The 21,318-nt window shown below is 36.4% G+C and overlaps 2 protein-coding genes across 8 annotated transcripts in view; one reads left to right on the forward strand and one right to left on the reverse strand.

Annotated features, from left to right (window-relative positions):
* LOC128240501 (titin-like) overlaps positions 1–21,318 on the forward strand; it is a 104,687-nt gene that overhangs the window by 52,475 nt on the left and 30,894 nt on the right. For all 7 annotated transcript variants that reach the window (XM_052957149.1, XM_052957152.1, XM_052957151.1 and 4 more), the window contains 2 exons: positions 19,121–19,241; positions 20,276–20,463. In XM_052957149.1, coding sequence (XP_052813109.1) covers positions 19,121–19,241; positions 20,276–20,463 — 309 coding nt within the window. The remainder of the gene's footprint in view (positions 1–19,120; positions 19,242–20,275; positions 20,464–21,318) is intronic.
* LOC128240502 (heat shock 70 kDa protein 12A-like) lies at positions 10,838–14,021 on the reverse strand. Its single transcript, XM_052957157.1, has 2 exons — positions 13,874–14,021; positions 10,838–13,044 (listed from the first exon to the last, which is right to left on the reverse strand). The coding sequence occupies exon 2, from the start codon at positions 13,033–13,035 to the stop codon at positions 11,044–11,046; it is 1,992 nt and encodes a 663-aa protein (XP_052813117.1). The 5' UTR covers positions 13,036–13,044; positions 13,874–14,021; the 3' UTR covers positions 10,838–11,043.

The raw sequence follows: 21,318 nt of genomic DNA on the forward strand, positions 1-21,318 counted from the left end.
CCCACAGTTTTCCCTCACGCATGACCTTATGTACACAAATGTCAGCCGTGCCGCCTCCAAGGTCAGCCAGTATGAGGACATTTTGTGGGTTTATTTGTATCAATGGTGACCAACTTATAACAGTTGTATTAAAGCTAAATTTTCCAGGCTGTTTATTTGCAATGAGAAATTATTCAGACAGTTATGATTTAATTGTTAGGGGCTCAGAAGATGTTCGTGAATATCAGATGCTTACACTTATTCAATATGGCATGGCATGTAAAACAAACCTGTTCATGGAATTATTCAGATATGTATTATTTGATTGAGTGCGACTTAGAAGAAGTTCATGTTCGATTCAAACACTTTTCCAGTACTTTTATTAATGTGTTTCACAATAAGATCCGTTTCTCCAGCGATAAGCTGCGTCTCAAAATCCCAGTAGTCTGGCCATCCCTCGGGCGGGGGTTTCATGACGATCTCTCCCACTTCCTCACAGGCCTGGTCCTCTATCCCCAGTAGATCGCTTCCTTCCTTGTCCAAGCAGTAGCGGGGATTCGGGTGGCAAGATCGCCATAGTTGTGTATGTCTCTCCATATCTTTTGTGTCAATGTGAACTGCTGTGCTGTGTGCATCCCATTTGAAAGTGTCCCCGTACTTCACCACCTGATTATTTTCTATCATTTTCTTGAACACTCCCAAACAACATTCCACACCATCATTGATCAATCTTAATTTCTCCGGATGTGCGTTCGGATTAAATACCTTACGGCTGTCGAATCCATACGTAAATCGGGCCCTCCGTTCTACGATGTCTCTCGGCTGGTATCCCATCATCACAGCGCCTTTCAACACGGCCAGTCGCGAGTCGGAAGGAAGCATAACTTTGAGGCTTGGGAATTCCGCACGGATTCTCTCCCTTGCATAATGGGACTCGGCGTATCCGCCAACGAGCATCAATGTTGTGATATTGTCTGTTTTACAAGATTTTAAAATATGATTTAATTTCTCGATGATTCCAAGTAAAGAATTATCAAAAAATTCCTCAAATACAGATCTGTCCATTAAAAGCTTTCCCGTAATGGTTTTATATTTGATACTGGTACCGTGTTTACATTTAGAAACTATTGAAGTGAATGTATCATGAGATCGTGTTTCACACAAAGAAACAAGTGCTGATTCCATTTTAAAAATAACTGTTCTAGTATCCATACGAAACTCTCTCTTCTTATTCTCAAAACATTTCATGAAGTCATTATAACACGCAGTATTGCTTATTTTAAACTCGTTCCAAATTTCATGTCCTACAATGTTTGACATAAATAGTTCAAACTCCTTGTTCACCGTATTTCCTCCAAAGTCTCCACCTGTGGCCCTGTATAATTCCCGCAGTTTTCCCTCACCGACTACCTCGTGAACACAAATGTCGACCGTGCCACCTCCCAGGTCAGCCAGAATGTACTTGTGGCCAACCGGAAGTCTATTTAATGTGTTCCCAGACGCCACGACTGCGTGTTCTTCGCAGTAAAGAGAGGCCGCCTCTGGCTCAAGAACGAGTCGTAAGTTTTCAGGACGTATGCCGGCGTCTTTTGCTGCCTGACGCATGAATTGTTTGGCAGAGTCTGACCAGATAGCGGGAATGCTGATCATCCACTGGATGTACTCTTCCTTTAGACCTTGTGTAGACAGGTCCACTGATTCGACAGCAAGATCTCTAAAGTACTTGATTGATAGAGAAAATATTTTTTGTGCATCTATTTCTCTGTTTAAAATGTCCTTTATCCGTAATGAGTGAGACTTTGTCGTGTGTTTACGAGAACCGTAATACTTCCGTAGGTACTCTGGCAACCTGTCACCAGGAAGCCGATTCAACTCCTCCAAATCCTTCAATCCCATATCTTTCATAGCCCGCAGTTTAAGTGTGAGCTCGTTCACCCGGGTCTCGCCATGCAATGTCTCGTATAAGAACATCTTGAAGTTTTCGAAGTAAAAGTAATATGGTCTCTCCTCCTCAGACAGTTCACTGTACGTCTCAATAGCATCGCGTCCGAACGAGTTAAAGGTCTGGTCGGAGTTGAGCAGTATCACTGTGGGAACCCGGTCCGCTGGAAGTTTTCCACCATGTGTTTGTGTGGTGATAATGTCAGGTGTTCCCTTAAATGAGAAGGCGAATCCGGTGTAAGACGTTCCAAAATCTACTGCCACAGTTACGCAACTTTCATTTTTATCTGCATAACTCGGATTTAGTCTAACCCTTGATTCAGTCTCTTCCGGTTGCATTTTGTATTGTTCTTAATTCCGAATGTTATTGCAATAAATTGATCGTTATAATCTATCGATACTTTGACTTGTAGTGTCATTATGTTATCCTGTCTTAACAGTATCCAAGTCTGATGGTCTGGTTGTTATTATAAATTTCGTCTGCATGTAATATCATTCTGCATGATTTTCTTTTTTCATATTTCCTTCCAATATTTGAAAAGGTTTTAAACATGATTTACAATCGATGCAGAAATTTTAAACAAACTATTATATATTAAATTTCTTATTCATTATGCGACAGGTATTTAATAAAGGTATTGATTTCCAAAAACCATATGAGTTTTAATCCAAGATTGCAAATGCATTATCTGTATATCCCCCAGTGCTAATATTTCTTTTTGTATTCCATTGAAACTATCCGTTTACTAGTATGAATGCATAATGAATCACATTATAACAATGAGGACATCGGGAATATATATGTTTGACAGTAATCTAGAAGGCAACAGCCGTTAAGGTTAAGTTCTTTTGTTTAAATAGTAATGAGATATGCCTCAACAGAAGATTATTATTCTTTACGTAAGTTAAGATCACCAAAGGCTACATTTATACGAAGGTTGTTTTAAACCATGAAAAGGTGTTATAATAACACTAACAGTCATTGTTTAAATGGGAGTATTAATATACCAAACTTGCAACGCTCCCTATAATAAAAAGGTACGCTTAGTTTAAATTGGAATAAATTTTAACGGAGGGATACATCTAATCATCTAAGTCACTCTCGTTGGCACGATATTGCGCGAGATCCGGGCCACCTTGGTGAGAAGCAAGTGCGCTAATCACTGCACTAATCGAACGTTACATTAAGCTTAAAGACACCATTATGGAACAGAGCGGGACAGATATTAAATTAAAGGTCCTGGACCCATGTGGCCGAATATTGTCTAAATACAATAGTTACTCGTTATTACCAAAAAAAATATTAATACAAAATAAATAAAAACATTTTCAAAGTGACCTTTAGGTCTGATAATGTAAAGGATTAAATTAAATCGCTGTTTTTAGTATTTGCTTTTATAACAACCATCTTGCTACCAATACGTCTATTAAAAACTGCAGAACAAGGCCTGTAGTCGAACGCTTAAACATAAACTCCGTTTAGTGACACAGGAGCAAAGCCAAAACACAAAACATCAACACAAAACCAACAAACAACATATAGAATATATAAAACTAGGGGTGTTAACCAAGTATTATTGGGTACCACCATCATAAATATAAAACAATTCAAGATTCAGATTCAAAAATATTTATTAAGTAACGTAAGCATATAATGTTTCCTGTTCCATGATTAATATAATTAACATTCTTGGTGATCACTAGACAACTAATGTATGGCTATGTTACAGCCCGGACAAGCAAATATACAATACTTTTTACCCATACGTGTGACCATTAATCGCTGACCTACCGACCTTTATCTTACACTTGACAAGCCGGTTTCCTATTGTGAAAAAGTATATCAAAGTATGTTAAACTCCCCGAATTCATAGTTAAGTTATATCCCAACATTACATCGTCGAACTAACGGACACACAGATGGACGCACTTATATATACCGTCCGCAATTGTATGGCTCAAAGCAAGCGTACTCGACAAATTCTTGCCAACAAGATTTTCATGGGTTTGTTTAATGAAAATCAATTGGAGCTACTAATTGTGTATAACGTGTACATTTTATTATAACTTAATTTATTTGACAATGACTGTGAATGGAATTAAATCAAATCCATAGAACTATGTTGCGCGAGAATGTTTTATTATGCTGTTGGGGATATCATTGTGCCTAGAGGAAATTCACTTGTCCGGGATACCGACCACTTACCAAACTCGCACACGCTCATCGCGGGAATCGAACCTTGAACACCTTGATACGCATAGCACTGCTAACCACTGTGATTGCTGGTGTTTATTTAATCTATTGATCAAAAGCTGAAAATAACTTCTATTTAGACAATAACTTTTGGAGAAGGCTAGCTTACTGATCTGTCTTTCCCCATTGTCGATATGCAAACAGAAATGGCTTTCAATAGATTATCGCTGAGGTACTTTTTGTCTCAAAATATATAAAAACGATGGATTCAGTTATTATATTATAGTTTTGTTATAATAGGTGGAGTCGATCATAACCTCTTTCCAACAACTAGTCGTTAGCTCTTAATGTTCTTACTTTTCCAGTAATGTGTTTTTCAAAATTGTTTCGGTACATATAAGCGTATGTTTTTGCCTATCGTCATTTTTTATCATTTTTTACATTTCAACTGATGTTTATAAGTGTACTACCATTGAACAAAATACACTCGCACATACTCGTCAACGTATGTTATGAGATTTGTCAATTCTACTAGATAGTCAAAACGATTAACATGAAATTAAATTGATTCAGACATTTATTCATTATGTGACACTCACAACACATTACAGATTCACGCACTTGTGCATTCAACATGAAACTACTACATACACAAAATCAAAAAACATGTTAACGGGATTAAACTTTATTATTTTATTGCATGTGACTTAGAAAATGTACGTGCATATAAGATGCACATACTTATTAAATATGACTTTACTTGAAAACATATTTAATATTCTAGATTCATTGACTCACTGAATTAAACTTTCTTTCTGTATCGTATAATTTTGTGAGGCTTAGTAGAAATTTATTTTCGCTTCACAAACTTCTCCTGTATCCATATTAATGTGCTTCGCAATCAGCTCCGTCTCCCTGACAATAAGCTGCGTCACACAGGGCCAGTAGTTTGGCATCCTTTGGGCATGGGTTATATAAAGATCTCTCCCACTTCCTCACAGTCCTGGTTCTTTATTCACAGGAGATCGCTGCCTTCCTTGTCTAGGCAGTAGCGGGGATTTGAGATGGCCATAATTGTGTATATCTCTCGCTATGTTTTCTGTCCATGTCGTCCGCTGTGTCGTATCCCTCCCATGTGAACTTGTCTCAATACTTCATCACTGGTTCTTTTCTATCATCTTTTTTAACAAATCCGTACAACATTTTATCACCATCATCGATATGTCTTAATTTCTTCGGATGTTTGCCCGGTATAAATAACTGATTACTAAAAAACCCATACGTGAATCGGGCTCTCCGTTCTACGATGTCTCTCGGCTTGTATCCCATCATCACGGCGCCTTTAAGCACGGCCAGTCTCGAGTCAGAAGGAAGTATAACTCTGAAGTTCGGACATGCCTCTTTGATTTTCTCTCTTACGTACTGAGATTCAGCGTATCCACCAACGAGCAACAATGTTGGGATTGTGTCTGTTTCGCAAGATTGTAATACATGACTCAATGTCTTGCTGATTCCGCCTACAGAGTATTCGAAAAATCGTTCCATAGTATATGTGTTAATAACAAGTTTTCCTTGAGTTGAATTATATTTAACACTGGAATTGTGCTTACATTTGGAAACTATTGAACTAAATGTATCATTAAATCGTGCTTCACACAATGAAATGAGCGACGGTTCCGTTCTAAAAATTACTGTTTTATTATTCATACGCAACTCTTTCTTTTTAGTTTCAAAACAGTTCACGAAGTCGTAATAGCAAGCAAGATTGTTTGCCTTGAATTCGATCCAAACTTCACGTCCTACAATGCTCGAGATAAACAGTTCAAACTCCTTGTTCACCGTATTTCCTCCGAAGTCTCCACCTGTGACCCTGTACAATTCCCGAAGTTTTCCCTCATCCATGACCTCGTGCATTCAAATTTCGCCGTGCCGCCTCCAAGGTCAGCCAGGATGTACTTGTGGCCAACCGGAAGTCTATCTAATGTGTTCCCAGACGCCACGACCGTGTGCTCTTCACAATAGAGAGAGGCCGCCTCGGGCTCAAGGACGTGTCGCAGATTTTCAGGGCGTATACCGGCGTCAATTGCTGCCTGACGCATGAACTGTCTAGCGAAGTCCGTCCAGATAGCGGGAATGCTCATCATCCACTGGATGTACTCTTCCTTTAGACCATGTGTTGACAGGTCCACTGATTCGACAGCAAGATATCTAAAGTACTTAATGGCTAGAGTGAATATTGTTCGTGCCTCTATTTCTTTTCCTGAAATATCCTTTATTCGCAATAAGTGATAATGTGGCATATATTCATAACGAGATTCATTAAACTTCCGTAGGTACTCTGGTAAATGATCATAAGGAAATTGGTCAAGCATGTCTATATCGCTCAGCCCCAACTCCTTCATGGCCCTTAGGTTAAGTGTGTACTGGTTTACCCTGGTCTCGCCGCCAAATGTCTCGTATAGGGACATCTTGAAGTGCTTAAAGTAAAAGTACTCCCGTCTCTGCTCCTCAGATAGATTGCTGTACGTCTCCATGGCATCATAACCGAATGAGTTAAACGTCTGGTCAGGGTTGAGCAGCAAAACCGTGGGAATGCGGTCTTTTGGAAGTGTGCCGCCATGCTTTTGGGTGATGATTATGTTACGGGCCTCCTTGAACGAAAAGGCGTATCCGGAGTAAGATGTTCCAAAATCAATTACAACAACGACCGCCAGTCCACTCATCTCGTTAGTTTTATCCCTTCTATCAATGTTTTTAGTTGACGTAAATGTAGCATCTTCTTTGTTTTCTATGTTCGGTTTCGCTGAGACACCAGCTTCCATTTTACTGCAATTTAAAAAGGCATATTTCCCATTTAAATCTTATCAGTTATGTTACACATATGCATCCATGCTATTCCTATCGCACTGGTATATTATATGTATAAAGCTGCACTTATACTGTAGCTGATACAGTTGCACAGAAGAACGTCGGCCTGGGCAGGGAGAGTTCGTGGGTCCGATCCCAAGCAGATGCACTTCGCAGCTTGTACAGTATGTTACATGCGTTAAAGGGAACATGTTTCAAGTTACATTAAATAAAGAAGCAGAAAGAACGTGTTGGCATTACCCCCGTGATAATTAAGCGTAGGTGTTGCCACTAACCGGACCAATCCTCGCTTTGAATGCTTACCGTAAATACTTCAATATACCTTCCATCCAATTGTTCGATTAAGAACTTATGTATCTATTGCCCTTGAATATGCAGCATATTTTCCACCTCGTAAAAGCTAAAAGTATATATTATCCTATTTTTAATTTATGACACCAGAACATTTGCTATTATATTTCCATCACTCACAGGAACATAAATACCAACGTTTGCCTTGATTGAAGAAGATGATAACATATGTGATTTTTTGTGATCGTGAACTTTGATGTCACTCGAATAAAAACATTCATTTCATTAGTCTTTAATAATGGTTAATAATTGTTAGTATTTACATACAAATTTAAATGGTTTGATGCGACGCAGTGCAAACATTGGAAAATATGCTTTCGTACGATTGCAAGATTTACCGAAAGCAAGCACGTGCATGTTCTTTAGCTTAAACAGACAAAGAAATCTGAAGACAGTTATGATAACTCTTACTAAGAAAGATGTTGCGCAACAGTGTGTGTGGTCTTGTGTTGTGGGCAAAACGAGGAACCCGAAGAAAACCAATCTGTCCGGCTAGTTCACAACAAACCAAACCCATATGCGCCCGGATCGGGAATCGTATCCGAGTAGTCCTTGTGCGAAGTGAGTGCTTAGCATTGCGTTTACCGGACATCCCGTGTACTAAGCATATTACCAAATATCCAATTTAAATATGCAATATGCAACTAACATGCAATACCTTTTTTCACTAACAGACATCTATCAAAGTCAAATTTAAATGGGTTTTAAAAAAGGGTATATTATATTCAGTTATATTTCAACTTAAGTTAATTGCCTCCTCGGTTGATCTTAAAAGTGCAAAGAAATCGTATTATGTTATGTTTCTAAGAATAACCGAAGCGTTTCCTTACATTGTCAAAGTGAACATTTCATGTTAATATTGTAGAGGGATTATGAATTGATTACACGAAATGTAACATTTTTGACCTTTGTTGGGCTTCCTGGGTAATTGGACACATGGACCCGATTTGTGACCTTAAAGTGCGCTCACTCTAATTATATATTCTTCAATTGCCAATATATCACTACCTCAACTAAATCTTTGAGGTGGCAATAATTGTATGTAACGTCTCATTAAAAATCCGTTTGAGTATTGGTGTATTCAATTAACAATACTACACTCGTTATAGACCATACTCCAATTACTTAAGTGTAACAAGTTTAAGTAAATTATTTCATTGTGCCAAGTTTTTGCATTGTCTTGATCTTATCAAATAAAAACTAGTTTATCGTTATTATCATTAAGGTAGTATGTTTTCTGTAAACGTCTAAACTCTATTAAAAATGTAAATATTAACAAATTGTTCCAAAACAAACAATAAAGAGCTAAGCTTTATCCTGTTATAACTTACTTCAGATGTTTCAAGAAATTGAAAGCATGGTTTTAACTCAACTCATCTCAACTAAACTCTAAACACGGTTATTTTTCGTCCAGTTTGTAGACAATCACAAGTACAAGGACAAATAAACGACATAATAGATGAAAGGATGCTTATCGTAATTAAACTAAGCCTTACATGCATACTTTAAAGAAAATATAGAAAACGATATCGTTTATTCTCTTGTTCATTATTGCAATCTGTCACTGAATGCATATTAGTGAAAATATCAAGCATAAATTACTTTATACCCTATTTATACTTTCAACCGTAGGTAGGAACTCTTTTGAATGATGTAACCGTATTTGTACGATTCACATGCTCAATGTTCACTCGTGTGCGACAGCGTCAAAACATGATGCAGCTCTAAAAGAAAGCTCGACATCGAGTCTCAACGAACTATGAAATCGTATCTCTCCACTAATACACTAGGACACATTTCTGCATTGAACTAAATGCTATGTTAAACGAAGAGCAAAATTGTTTGTTTGTACTCTAAACATTAGTTAAAGTGTGTACCACTGTGCAGGTGCTTGTCCTGTATTGTTTATTTTTTGCTACATCTATATGAGTCAACTGTTATTGTAAGTTGTCATTTACTCGTTAGATATTGATTTCACTCATTGTCTTTCAAAAGTGTTATAACCATATATGTAAAACTAAACTTGGATGTGTTTAGTTACACAAAGGTCGTATAATGTCAACGTGATTGACCTCATGCATGAGTGCCGCCTTGTAAATGATTATAATATATTATTTTCAAATGTCATGGCTTCTCACAGAGAGTGTTATGAGCTCTCTACGATATCGACGATATTTTATTTTGTTTATTAATGTTTCAGGATTAAAAGTTGTTTATCAAGGTTTAAATAAGTGAAATGGTGAGAGCTTAGACATTTTCAATCATTTAATGTCTTTCTTTTTATGTTATTTAGCTCACAAAACCACCAATTGCTTATGTCTGTTAGCCGTGTTAGTCCTCACGTTGACGGTCAATATTTCCTGTTTTTAAAAATATTTCAGAAAACAGAATACTCCCAAACTGACAAACAGAGTGAGTTGACCCCCTTTATGTTCAAATCGTTCCGACACATTGCACAGTATGGCCACTATTTTAAATTAGTACACATAGTAAAGAACCAAAGGGTCTCACATGTTTTATCGACTATGCAAGCGTTGTTCGAATGTGTCTGTTTTATTGTACTTAAATATCAGATTACCTGAAGCTAATATGATGAGTGATGGTCACAGAGTCCTTACTTTATGTTTGGCATAGGTAATTCAGTTTCTTGTCTTCTTTTGGCTGTCGATGTGTTGTCCTTAACACTTCTACTTTTTCGGGTCTAATATGTATAAATGCATCTCTTGTTAAATGTGACATGATAGTTCAAATACAGCGGTGAGACATGGCATAGGAGATAAAAGAAATAATGACATGTGATCTCAACAATTTGTTTATCAATAAACAGACTGGTTAGAAAATCCATCTAACAAGGAAAGGCAACGAAATCCCTATCAATATAGATGAGTTAGTTAAACACTTAATGTAGTTGGCACAGTTTTGCGAGTGAGTGTGGTCTTGTGATGTGGGTAAAACCGGAGTGCCCAGCAAAAAGCAACACTTGTCCGGCTGAGTAGGTATCAACCAAACTCACCCACGCCATGCCAGGGAAACAAACCCGCGACGAACCACGCCGAGAACCTCTGCTCACATGTGCTACTCACAGATATAGAGTGAACCTTAACCGTACATTATATTCTTGCAAATATAATTTCAGGTAAAGGTGATTGATTTGTATAATAATACTATTTTTACTAATGGATCAATAATCAAACACAGATATCTCTTAAAGATAATGTGTGATGTTTTTCTTAAAAAAAGGATATACTTACTGTCAAAACGATTCAGTGAAATGAATACTACTAATGATGGAATTGATCCTAGTCTCTTTCCTACAACTAGTGGTTTGCTCCAAAGTTGCTCAACCCTATTCCAATGATACATTACGTATTTTTGTCCATATACATTCATAGATTTTGAATGATCGTCACTTGAACCATTAAATTAAATGTTCAGTGCAACTGGTGCAGATTTGTTTCGTTCTATTGAACCAAATAAACTCACACATGACCTCCAATGTTTTATTATAATATAACTGAAAGGATAACACAAATGCCTTTATTAAATTTGTCAATAATATTTAAATTAAATTGATCATGTGAGATTCAGAGGATGTTCGTGAATATCAGATGCACACACTTCTTAAATATGACATTACAAGTAACACTGATTCAAAAACATGTTCATGGAATTTAACGTATTCAGATATATATTATTTAATTGTGTGTAACTTAAAAAAAATTCAAGCTGGTTTCATACATTTGCCCAGTGGTCTTATTCACATCTTTCAGAGTCAATTCCGTCTCTCCAATGATAATATGTGTGTCAGTGTTCGAGAAAATCGGCCATCCCTCGGTCGGGGGTTTCATGTAGATCATTGCCACTTCCTCACAGGCCTGGTCCTCTATCCCTAGTATTTCGCTTCCCTCTTTTTCCAGGCAGTAGCGGGTGTTTGGTACCGACGACCGCCAGAGCGAGATATGCTTCACTTTATGTTTATCGTACGGATCTGATGCAGTGAAGTATCCGACATATGTGAACGTGTCCCCGTACTTTACCACCTGGTTCTTCTCTATCATCTTCTCGAACACTGCCCCACAAGCCATCACACCATCATCGATAAATCTTAACATATTCGGATCCTTGCCCGGTATAAATGCCTTATGGCAACCAAACCCATACGTGAACCTGGCCCTCCGTTCTACGATATCTCTCGGTTTGTATCCCATCATAACGGCTCCTTTCAAAACGGCCAGACTTGAGTCAGAAGAGCACATGACTCTTAAGAGAGGAAAGGATGATTTAATTATCTCTCTTACATAATGGGACTCGGCGTATCCTCCAACGAGCAACAAGGTTGCGATATTGTCTGTTTTACAAGCTTGTGAAATATCACTTAATGACTCTATAATTTTCCTTAAAGAATGATCGAAAAATCGTTCCATTTCAGATCTATTTAAAAAAAGTTTTCCTACCATTGGTTTATATTCAACACTGGTACTGTGTTTACATCGAGCAACTATAGAAGTAAATGTTTCATTTGAACGTGTTTCACACAGTGATATGAGCGCTGGTTCTAATCTAAAATTTATTGTTGCAGTATCCATACGAAAATCTCTCTTTTTAGTTTCAAAACTTCCCATGAAGTCATGATAGTACGCAAAATACTTTTTCTTAAACTCATTCCAAACTTCAAGTCCTACAATTTTCGACATGAATATTTCAAACTCCTTGTCCACCGTATTTCCTCCAAAATCTCCGCCAGTGACCCTGTATAATTCCCGGAGTTTTCCCTCGTCCATGACCTCGTGTACACAAATGTCAACCGTGCCGCCTCCAAGGTCAGCCAGGATGTACTTGTGGCCAACCGGAAGACTATCTAATGTGTTGCCAGACGCTACGATTGCATCCTCTTCACAGTAGAGAGAGGCCGCCTCTGGTTCGAGGACGAGTCGCAGGTTTTCAGGGCGTATTCCGGCGTCTTTTGCTGCCTGGCGCATGAACTGTTTGGCGTAGTCTGACCAGATAGCTGGAATGGTGATCATCCACTGGATGTACTCCTCCTTTAAACCTAGTGTGGATAGGTCCACTGTTTCCACAGCGATATCTTTAAAGTACTTAATGGCTAAGGAGAATATTGTTCGTGCATCTAACTCTTTTTCTGAAATGTCCTTTATTCGTAACAAGGGAGACAGTGTCGTTTGTGCCTCTTTAGAATTGGCGTGTTTCCGTAGGTACTCAGGCAACTGGTTAACACGAAGCTGGTACAGCTCCCCCAAATCCCTTAGCTCCAAATCATACGCGGCCCGCAGTTCAAGTGTGGCCCTTTTCACTCTCGTCTCGCCGCGCAATTTCTCGTACAGGAACATCTTAAAACGCTCAAAGTAAAAGTACTTTTGCCTTTCCTCCTCGGGCAGGCTGCTGTACGTCTCCATAGCATAGTAACCGAACGAGTTAAACGTCTGGTCGGGATTGAGCAGCAGGACCGTAGGAACTCGATCCTTTGACAGCTTGCCGCCAAGCCTTTGTGTCTTAATTTCGTTTTGGGATCCCTTGAAGGAGAAGGCGTATCCGGAGTAAGATGTTCCGAAATCTATTGCAACCACGACCTGCAATTCACGCGGTTCGTTAACTCCATTCCTTCCTGAAATGCTTTCAGGAGACGTAGAGCTTGCCTCTTTTTTGGTTTCTTTGTTCGGTTTAGCTGAAGCACCAGCTCCCATTTTACTGAACTGTAAAAGTTACATGTGCCATTTTAGTTCTTAGCAGATATATAAGAAATATTTATACATCCTATTTGTTCTGCATTTTAAATTGCTTATAAACTTTATAATCGGATGTACCAATTGATTCAAAAAATCATAACAAGTTTGAAACAATTCTGTTATAAAACAGAAAGGTTTTGAGACAAATATACTTTTTTTTCATTTTTGCCCTTTTTTAATTACTTTACATGTGAACACACACAAACTTATTTTGAAGGTAGTAAAGATTGGTAAAAACTTATTATTATTAACAATTATTGTTCAAATTGAAAGTCTTATTATGAAGACGGCTCCCCCAGACGAAGCATCCACCCGTGGGGGACGAGACCTCGGACGTGTAGCCCAGAATGTTATGATAATATGTGTTTTCTATAAGTAAAAGAAGCGGTTAGATACCACGCACTATCAATGACCAATCTGTATCACTAATGATCATAATTTATTGTTTGTTATGATTAATTTATTGTATAGTATTGTCTAACTTATCATATTCTCAACGAAGCAAGTACGTCAACGTCATTATTTAATCAAAATTGGGTCAATTGTTCATAACCGTATTAAAGATAACAACGTTGTTAACGGTATCGTTGTGAACTAGAAAATGTGGATTATTTGATAATGTGCTCATATATTTAAACAAATACAGCTGAAACATTCTCACATCTTGTTGAAAATACAGCTTAAACTTCCAGAGAAGATTCGCTTTAATGACGTTCATACGGTTGTTACTTGAACTTTAACTCTAAACAATCGACCAAGTTTCTGTGCAATTTTGTAAAAATAAAAATGAACTTACATATGGTGTCTCCTCTCCTTTAAAACATACACCACAAATGCATTATTTATATCTTACTTTAAAATATAAAGATTTTACTCGCGTTCCATTGAATCATTTTATTTCTTTGTAGTCTATATCGATATTTTATTTAATTACGGTGATCGAGTTTTTCGCTCTGAATAATGTTATCTGGATCAACTCTATTCAACTCTATTCATATAAGCTAAATGATTGTTCTCCTATATTGATTTTAGCATTGAACTACCTCTGTCATGACAAAGGCAAGGTTATAATCATAACAATATCATACATTATACTGAAGATTCATACGTAGTCAATGGCCATTTACGATTGATGAAGATTATATCAAAGCCTTGATCATGTTCCAAAATTCTAATTCACGATATTAAAGGTATTTAACAATGGTGCAAATTTTCTCTCGTCAAGATCCCAGAATGTTTGTAAACATTACTCTTTTAAATACATTCTTATGGAATCACAATGACAAAACGATTTCTTCATTTATCTGCTGAGTTATTGAATTTCGTCAGTGAATGCATTGCAGTGTTAATGTTAAATTATATAACTCATTCTATAGCTTATTCACACATCCAAACATAGACGCTCTTTCGATATTTTGTCAGCATTTTTATTTAGTTTGTTTCAAAAGGTCAAGGGTTGTCAAAACGATCAATCTGTGAGAGTGCAGCTATAAAGACCCGGCCGCGGATTTATTGTTTTTACCATTTGGTCGCCTCTATCTCTTACATCGCTACAACATGCTGACAACAGATTATCAGCTGTCTGGATAATATTTTAGATGTATCTCAGATATATTCTAGCTGGTACCCGTTACACACAACTCTGGTGACTAGATGCGCTGGACGTATGATTGAGCCTACACTGTTTCTGTCTGTCCCTCTGGATTCACTGCTTGCTGTGTGTATCTTGCCTCTTGGCTGTGAGGTCCCAATCAGTATTGTTTTACGTTCACTGAGTAGGAGTATTGTTAGCATAGCTTTGAACTAGGACAGGACTTTTGGTAACTAATTTTGGATTACTTCAATGGATTCTTGACGTCGCATTACTAACTAATTTGTACATCTTTTATTGGTTAAGGTTGCATTTACAACGGTGTTAGCGGAATACCAGAGTTACAAGATAGTTTTTGTGTGAATCTGGTGGTGATATATACATGTAAGTTTCTGCTTTCCCGATGTGTGATCAGAGTGTGCAGCCTTTTCCATTTGAGAACCTTAGTCTGAACCTGCGGCAGTTCCTTGTTTGCCCATTGCTCCCTTTAACCACCTATCCCTATACTACCGTTGCCTTGACCCTGGTCTTATGAAGGATAATGGTTTTATTACAGTTAATGTCGCCTTTAAACAGACTTTACAACTGAAAAGAAAGGAATCACAGCGCATGTGACCATGAACCCTTTCACCCATTCACCATTCATAACAAACATTTATTTCACTTTCTTGTTAATACACATGAACATGAACATTCAAGTATATAGTTATTTAGTGTGCTTTCAAACAAGGAATAACATTGAAAATCTACATTTATGAATGGTCCAAATGATATCATTACCCTTTGGTGTCCCTTATTCTTTCAATGCCATCCAAACCCCACCCCGCCATTGTTTTCCTCATGATAAATCGCGTAAACTCGTAATAACGTGAATGAAACATAGTTATGACTCAGCAATATCTAACATATGTTCATAGCTAGCAAAAAACAATTATATTATCGGATGAAAATAGAAAATAACGAAGTTAAATTACTGTCAAAAGCATTAATAACATTTTATATGCAAAACAAATCGTATTAACGATATATTCTTCTTGTCTTCCTGTCTGTTTCCAATTAACAATTCCACAGTCATTGTACAGTATATATTAATAATTACTTACATACCCAGAAAACATCGTAGTGATTTGTTATCTGGTGGTTGCTATGTGATTGCGGGTCGTCTATATCAGATATCCTATGTAATATATGTTAGCAACGCGACGATTTTTGTACGAAATCTCGGTCTACGCAAGAATGCGCGATATCAAAGACTTGCTCCTGTTACGTTTTGAAAATGGTAATTTTCAGGCCAACAATCTTATGGATCAAAAGTTATCATTCGTAGCTCATCTAAAAGTATTTCATGTATGTTGGTCTTGTTAGCAATCATGTTTCAAAACTGTGCATTGATGAGTTTTATTGTAAGCAATTTTCAACACATATATATTAAAAAGCAACTGAGACACTATACAACGAACGAATTACGGGGCGATCTCTTACATATATTTTTTTTCCTTTTACATTCGGTATAACTTGATGTCATTTATTTTATGGGATAGTTCTGGGACATAAAAATAAAAATGCACCATGAAACAATTTCTGTGATGACTGTTTCGTGTGCGTCTACCTATCTGCTCTGCTGTAACAGGTTAACAGAATAGCACATGCCTGCTATCCATATGTTTAATATATCTGGCAACAATTACTCTCGCGATCATCATGTAAATCTCGCCTCGCGTGCATACAGCTACATCATAAGATAATATCTTGATAGAGTGTATGATGTATATAACGCTGATTCTAATCAATATATTCTCCACTTTCGTTGGCTAGCATCTAGTATACTATTGTTCTGCATTTACAATACATTTCTCACAACGATAAACAGTAAACTTTACTTTTTTGTATTATTTATTTATTTATTTATTTATTTATTTATTTATTTATTTATTTATTTATTTATTTATTTATTTATTTATTTATTTATTATTTGTTTATTTATTCGTAATTGAATACATATTTATTTCTTAAAATATTTATTTACTTCTTTATTTATAAATAAATATATTAATTGATTTATTCATTCGCTTGTTCTTTCGTTCGTTCGATCGTTCGTTCGTTCGTTGGTTCGTTTGTTCGTTCGTTCATTTATTCATTTATTGATTAATTCATTTATTTACTCAACCATTTGTTTATTGATGTATGGGTCTCTTTGGATGTGGGGTGTAAAAAAAATCAATCATCTTGTATAAAATTATCAATAAACTAATAGATGCGCGTAAACGTGGATATCTCCATTTAAACATAGTTTAAACCGATGAATAACGTTTTGTTAAGCTATTTTGTATAAGAAGAATTATCATATATCATACACACCTATACAAATGAGACAATACCAAAGAGTCACGCTATCTTAACATAAATCATGCCTTGAAGACAAATTATGAGGTTGAAGATATTCAGTGAGCAAGTGATAGCGCCAGTGGGGGTAAACGTCGGATGGCATTATCAATATAATGCAATGTAAGGTCTAAGTTTTAAATCTTTTGTCTAAAACCGAATTATTAAAGTGACACTCTTATTCAAAATCAATACATACACTTGTATAACCAAAAATAAATTTTGAGTGATAAACCTTTAACTACTTACTAAATAATGCATTAATGGAAATATTAATTACTAATAACACGATTGTAACCGTGTATTAATATCTGAACACGCAAAAAAATTAAATCAATGGTGAGTGCTAAAAGATTTACTGTGACCTACTATCGTCTCATAAGGTAGAAATAAAGTGTTTATGCACCTTTATTTCAAATTAAACACGGTATCCTTTACACGAACCATCTTTTTCGACATTTCATTCTTTTTTGTATATAAAAATATTTGTATTAATTGTGGAAAATTTTGTTTAGGAGTAAAAGCGCATCTTTAAAAGATGTTAATTGGTATGAGAAAATGTAACATGTCTGGTCATAGACAATTATTTTGATGAAATCTAATTTGATTATTAATTAAATATCATTGAGGCGACTTACTTCAAACAAAATCGAACAAAAAGCTAATTTGACTGTAAATGTTTGTTGAGATAAGTCAGATTTAGCAACATTTGGTCCCATAACTGACATATTTTCTTGACTTTAAATACAATAAGATATCATAATTAATTATGTAAGATCACGCAAGCTTATACATTCATGGCACCTGTATCACACAAAAACTCAAGTCAAATCAAACTATCAATCTCAACTCAAACAGGGGCGTAGCTAGCCCTATATTCATGTGGTTTCATAATTGTGCTAGGGGTGTGGGGTATGCTTCATCACCCCCCCCCCCACCCTTATTTTTTTTAAACAATGCCGAGGTCTGGTGCATTCTGGGCGTTTTGAGGTGCTTTATTTAGTCCTGGAAAGTGGAAAGTTTTAGGATACAAAATCGACAAATAAACCCTGAAATCGACATTTTTTCTCTTAAATAGCAAACAAATAAGCCCCGATAATGTTAACTTGATAACACGCATAATGTAACATTGGCTGAATAGTTTGTGTTTATTTGTCAGAATCATGTGTATTCAGCTACGCGCCTGTAATGTTACCACATTCAAGCATAGCCATACAGTACTGCGTATTATTTTATCCATGTCAGTATCCAGTAAACTTCACTTTATGTTGAAATGTATATGTAAAGTGTATGTTATGTTCTGTATTTATGTCCATGTTATAATGTATTACCGATACTTCCAAATAAAGTTCGTCTGTGTACGTCAGATTATATTATAATGTTTATACCAATACTTTTAAATGAAGACCGTCTGCATACTTTACTTCATGTTATAATGTTTATTACCATACTTACAGATGAAGTTTGTTTGTATACTTTTGTTCATGTTATGATATATAAACCTCCCCTTCCAGACGAAGTCCGTCTGTATTCATTAGTTAAAGATGCACTCTTACTCCCAAATAAGTTTTACCACAATTAATACAATTGTTTTGGTATTCTTCCTTATGCGATTATAAAAGATCACAGTAAATATTTTAGCACTCACCAATAATTATATTTTTTTGCGTTTCAGCTATTAAATACACGATTACAATCTTGTTGTCAGTAATTAATTTTTCCATAAATGCAATATTTAGTAATTAGTTAAAAGTGTATCATTCAAAATTTACGTTTGTTATACATGTGCATATATTGATTTTGAATAAGAGGGTCTCTTTAATGTTTTGCAGCATACCAACCCATACTAATTCAAACCTACAGTTACCATTTACAGTTCATACCTAGCGTTTATTTTAATTCATGTCTTGCCGCGCATTCCTCTGTTCAGGTTATTCAGTACATGACAGATGATGTTATACTGTGTACCAAGAGTTCGTGACACTAAATGTATTTCAAGTTATAGGTTTAGTGTATCACAGTTCATATTATAGAGTGAACCAATCGTTTATGTTACTCCTTGTGTTTTAGTTCGTCCGTCCGTGCCTGTGGCCTACCCTGAGGTTTGGGAAGAGGAACCATCTACTGCTAGACTTCGATGGCAGCGCGCCTACATACCCCGATATTACAGTAACACCGAGCCCAAATACAGGTAAGATAACACAGAAGATGTTTTGGCTAAAAACTGACACAGAGTCTATTTTTCACATCTTGTTGGTTGTATAACTTATGAAACCCTTAAATGATTTTCATGAATTTCTTAAACAAGTTTTCGACCCTTCATTCTTCCACATTGTAAATGACAAATATGATGGCTATCGTCCATTTACACATTTTGCTTATTCTCAAATCCGACGCAAACTATTGCGTCTGTATTGTGATATATTTTATTACAGTGATGGCGTGTTTAAAGAATGCCACACTTTCATAACAGAGATAGCGTGTTTAAAGAATGTCACACTTTCATAACAGAGATAGCGTGTTTAAAGAATGCCACACTTTCATAACAGAGTTAGCGTGTTTTAACATTATTATTCTTAAGCAGACACCTACCCTGTCATACAATGACTAATGACTATATCATAATTTTAAGAACAAAGGAAAAAAGTTTGAGGTGTTGTTACAGACTTAATGTCGTCGTCGGTGTCGATGTGCAAAAGCTTGAACCTTGGTCATAACTCGAAAGTCGTTCAAGATATTATAATGAAACTTATTACACATGTCGTCAGAGACAGGATGCATGAGACAAGATGAATCGATCTTTATTTAACGTAAGATAAAGGCTAACAGGAAACATTGGCTCAATGCACTATTCTCCGACATGAACAACAAACATACATAGCATATCAAAACACACCAAAGAGCTGGTGACCTGGAAATAAAAGCATTCAGTTTTAAATAAGTACAATATTATAGCAATAATGTACAAAGGCCGTTTCTCAATATATATTTATGCATAAATTTACCAAACGTAAATGGATTTACAGCACTGTATACAGTGATAACATCAACTAAGCAAGGCCCATAACTGGCTTGTATTATTGTCGAGACGTGTCCTCTTGTTTGACTGCAAGAAAATCACGTTTCGATATGTCATTGCTAGATTCTCTCATTTTAATCACGATGTTTGCCAACATATTGAATACTAGTAAACACAAATAATCCCAATATGTGTTGTTTTTCCAGAGTTGAGATGCAAGAAGCTGACGCCACTAATTCTGAATGGCGTCCCGTGGCAACACACGTGCACAATCGTGATGTCACAGTACCGGAAGTGAGTCCCCGGAAGGACTACAACTTCCGTATCCGGGCGGAAATGGAAAATGGAGACTTGGGAGAGCCCACTCCGCCGATACACTACCACAGGACAAGAGGTAGGTTCTCTTCCTTAACAGTTTCTCATCAAATCACATTAAGTTTATTTCAAACTTATTTATTTTAAACCGATCGTGATACTCTCGTTGGAGCAATATTACGCGAGAGTGTGGCAATGTGACGAGGGGAAAACTGGAGTACCCAGAGGAAACCCACTTGTCCGGTGGTGACCGCAAGTGCACTGACCACTGCGCTAACCGGACAACCGGTATGAAATTGCTGTTCAATACAAGGGCATGCCGAAATTAGTCTATGCTAAGCGTATTTTCAGCCTGCAGAATGAAAAAAACACTCTTTAATTACCAAAATATGATTTTTAACAATTTAACACGATTTCCTAGAGATCAATTATTTAATAACAATACAATTAGACATGAAAAATAAAATGTAATGTTGAATATCCTCTATTGAATTTAGACTTAAAAAAATATAATATATTGGGAAATATCATCTATGTTAAGATTTGCATGCCTTTATGCCGGATGTTTGTCCTACGCTATAGGTAAGCTTGAAATTTGAAACTGGCGAAGAAGGAATCAATTTGGTATGAATCAATGTATTATCAGCAAATTTCGTTTTTCAAAAGCTGTAACGTAAATGCTAAGCAAACCGCAAAAAAGGCAATATCGTACTTAAAATCAATACATATTTTAGATTTCTTTTTCTCCAACCCCAGACAAGGAGATCCAGATATTTTGATATGCTGGAAATCCTTATCTTGCCAACTGCTTTTTTCACTACGCACAAAAGAGTTCCAAAAAAGCAATTTTTTACTATATCTTGTTTACCTGGGGTGCGATGAAAAACATTTACAACAGCCGCTCGTGTAATATAGATTCATCCCAACCCTCGCG

Source organism: Mya arenaria, chromosome 7 (genome assembly GCF_026914265.1).
Source record: "Mya arenaria isolate MELC-2E11 chromosome 7, ASM2691426v1".
NCBI lineage: Eukaryota > Metazoa > Mollusca > Bivalvia > Myida > Myidae > Mya > Mya arenaria.

Excerpts from the sequence above, each read along its gene's own strand:
- LOC128240502 (XM_052957157.1), bottom strand. The coding sequence starts at position 13,035 with ATGGGAGCTGGTGCTTCAGCTAAACCGAACAAAGAAACCAAAAAAGAG.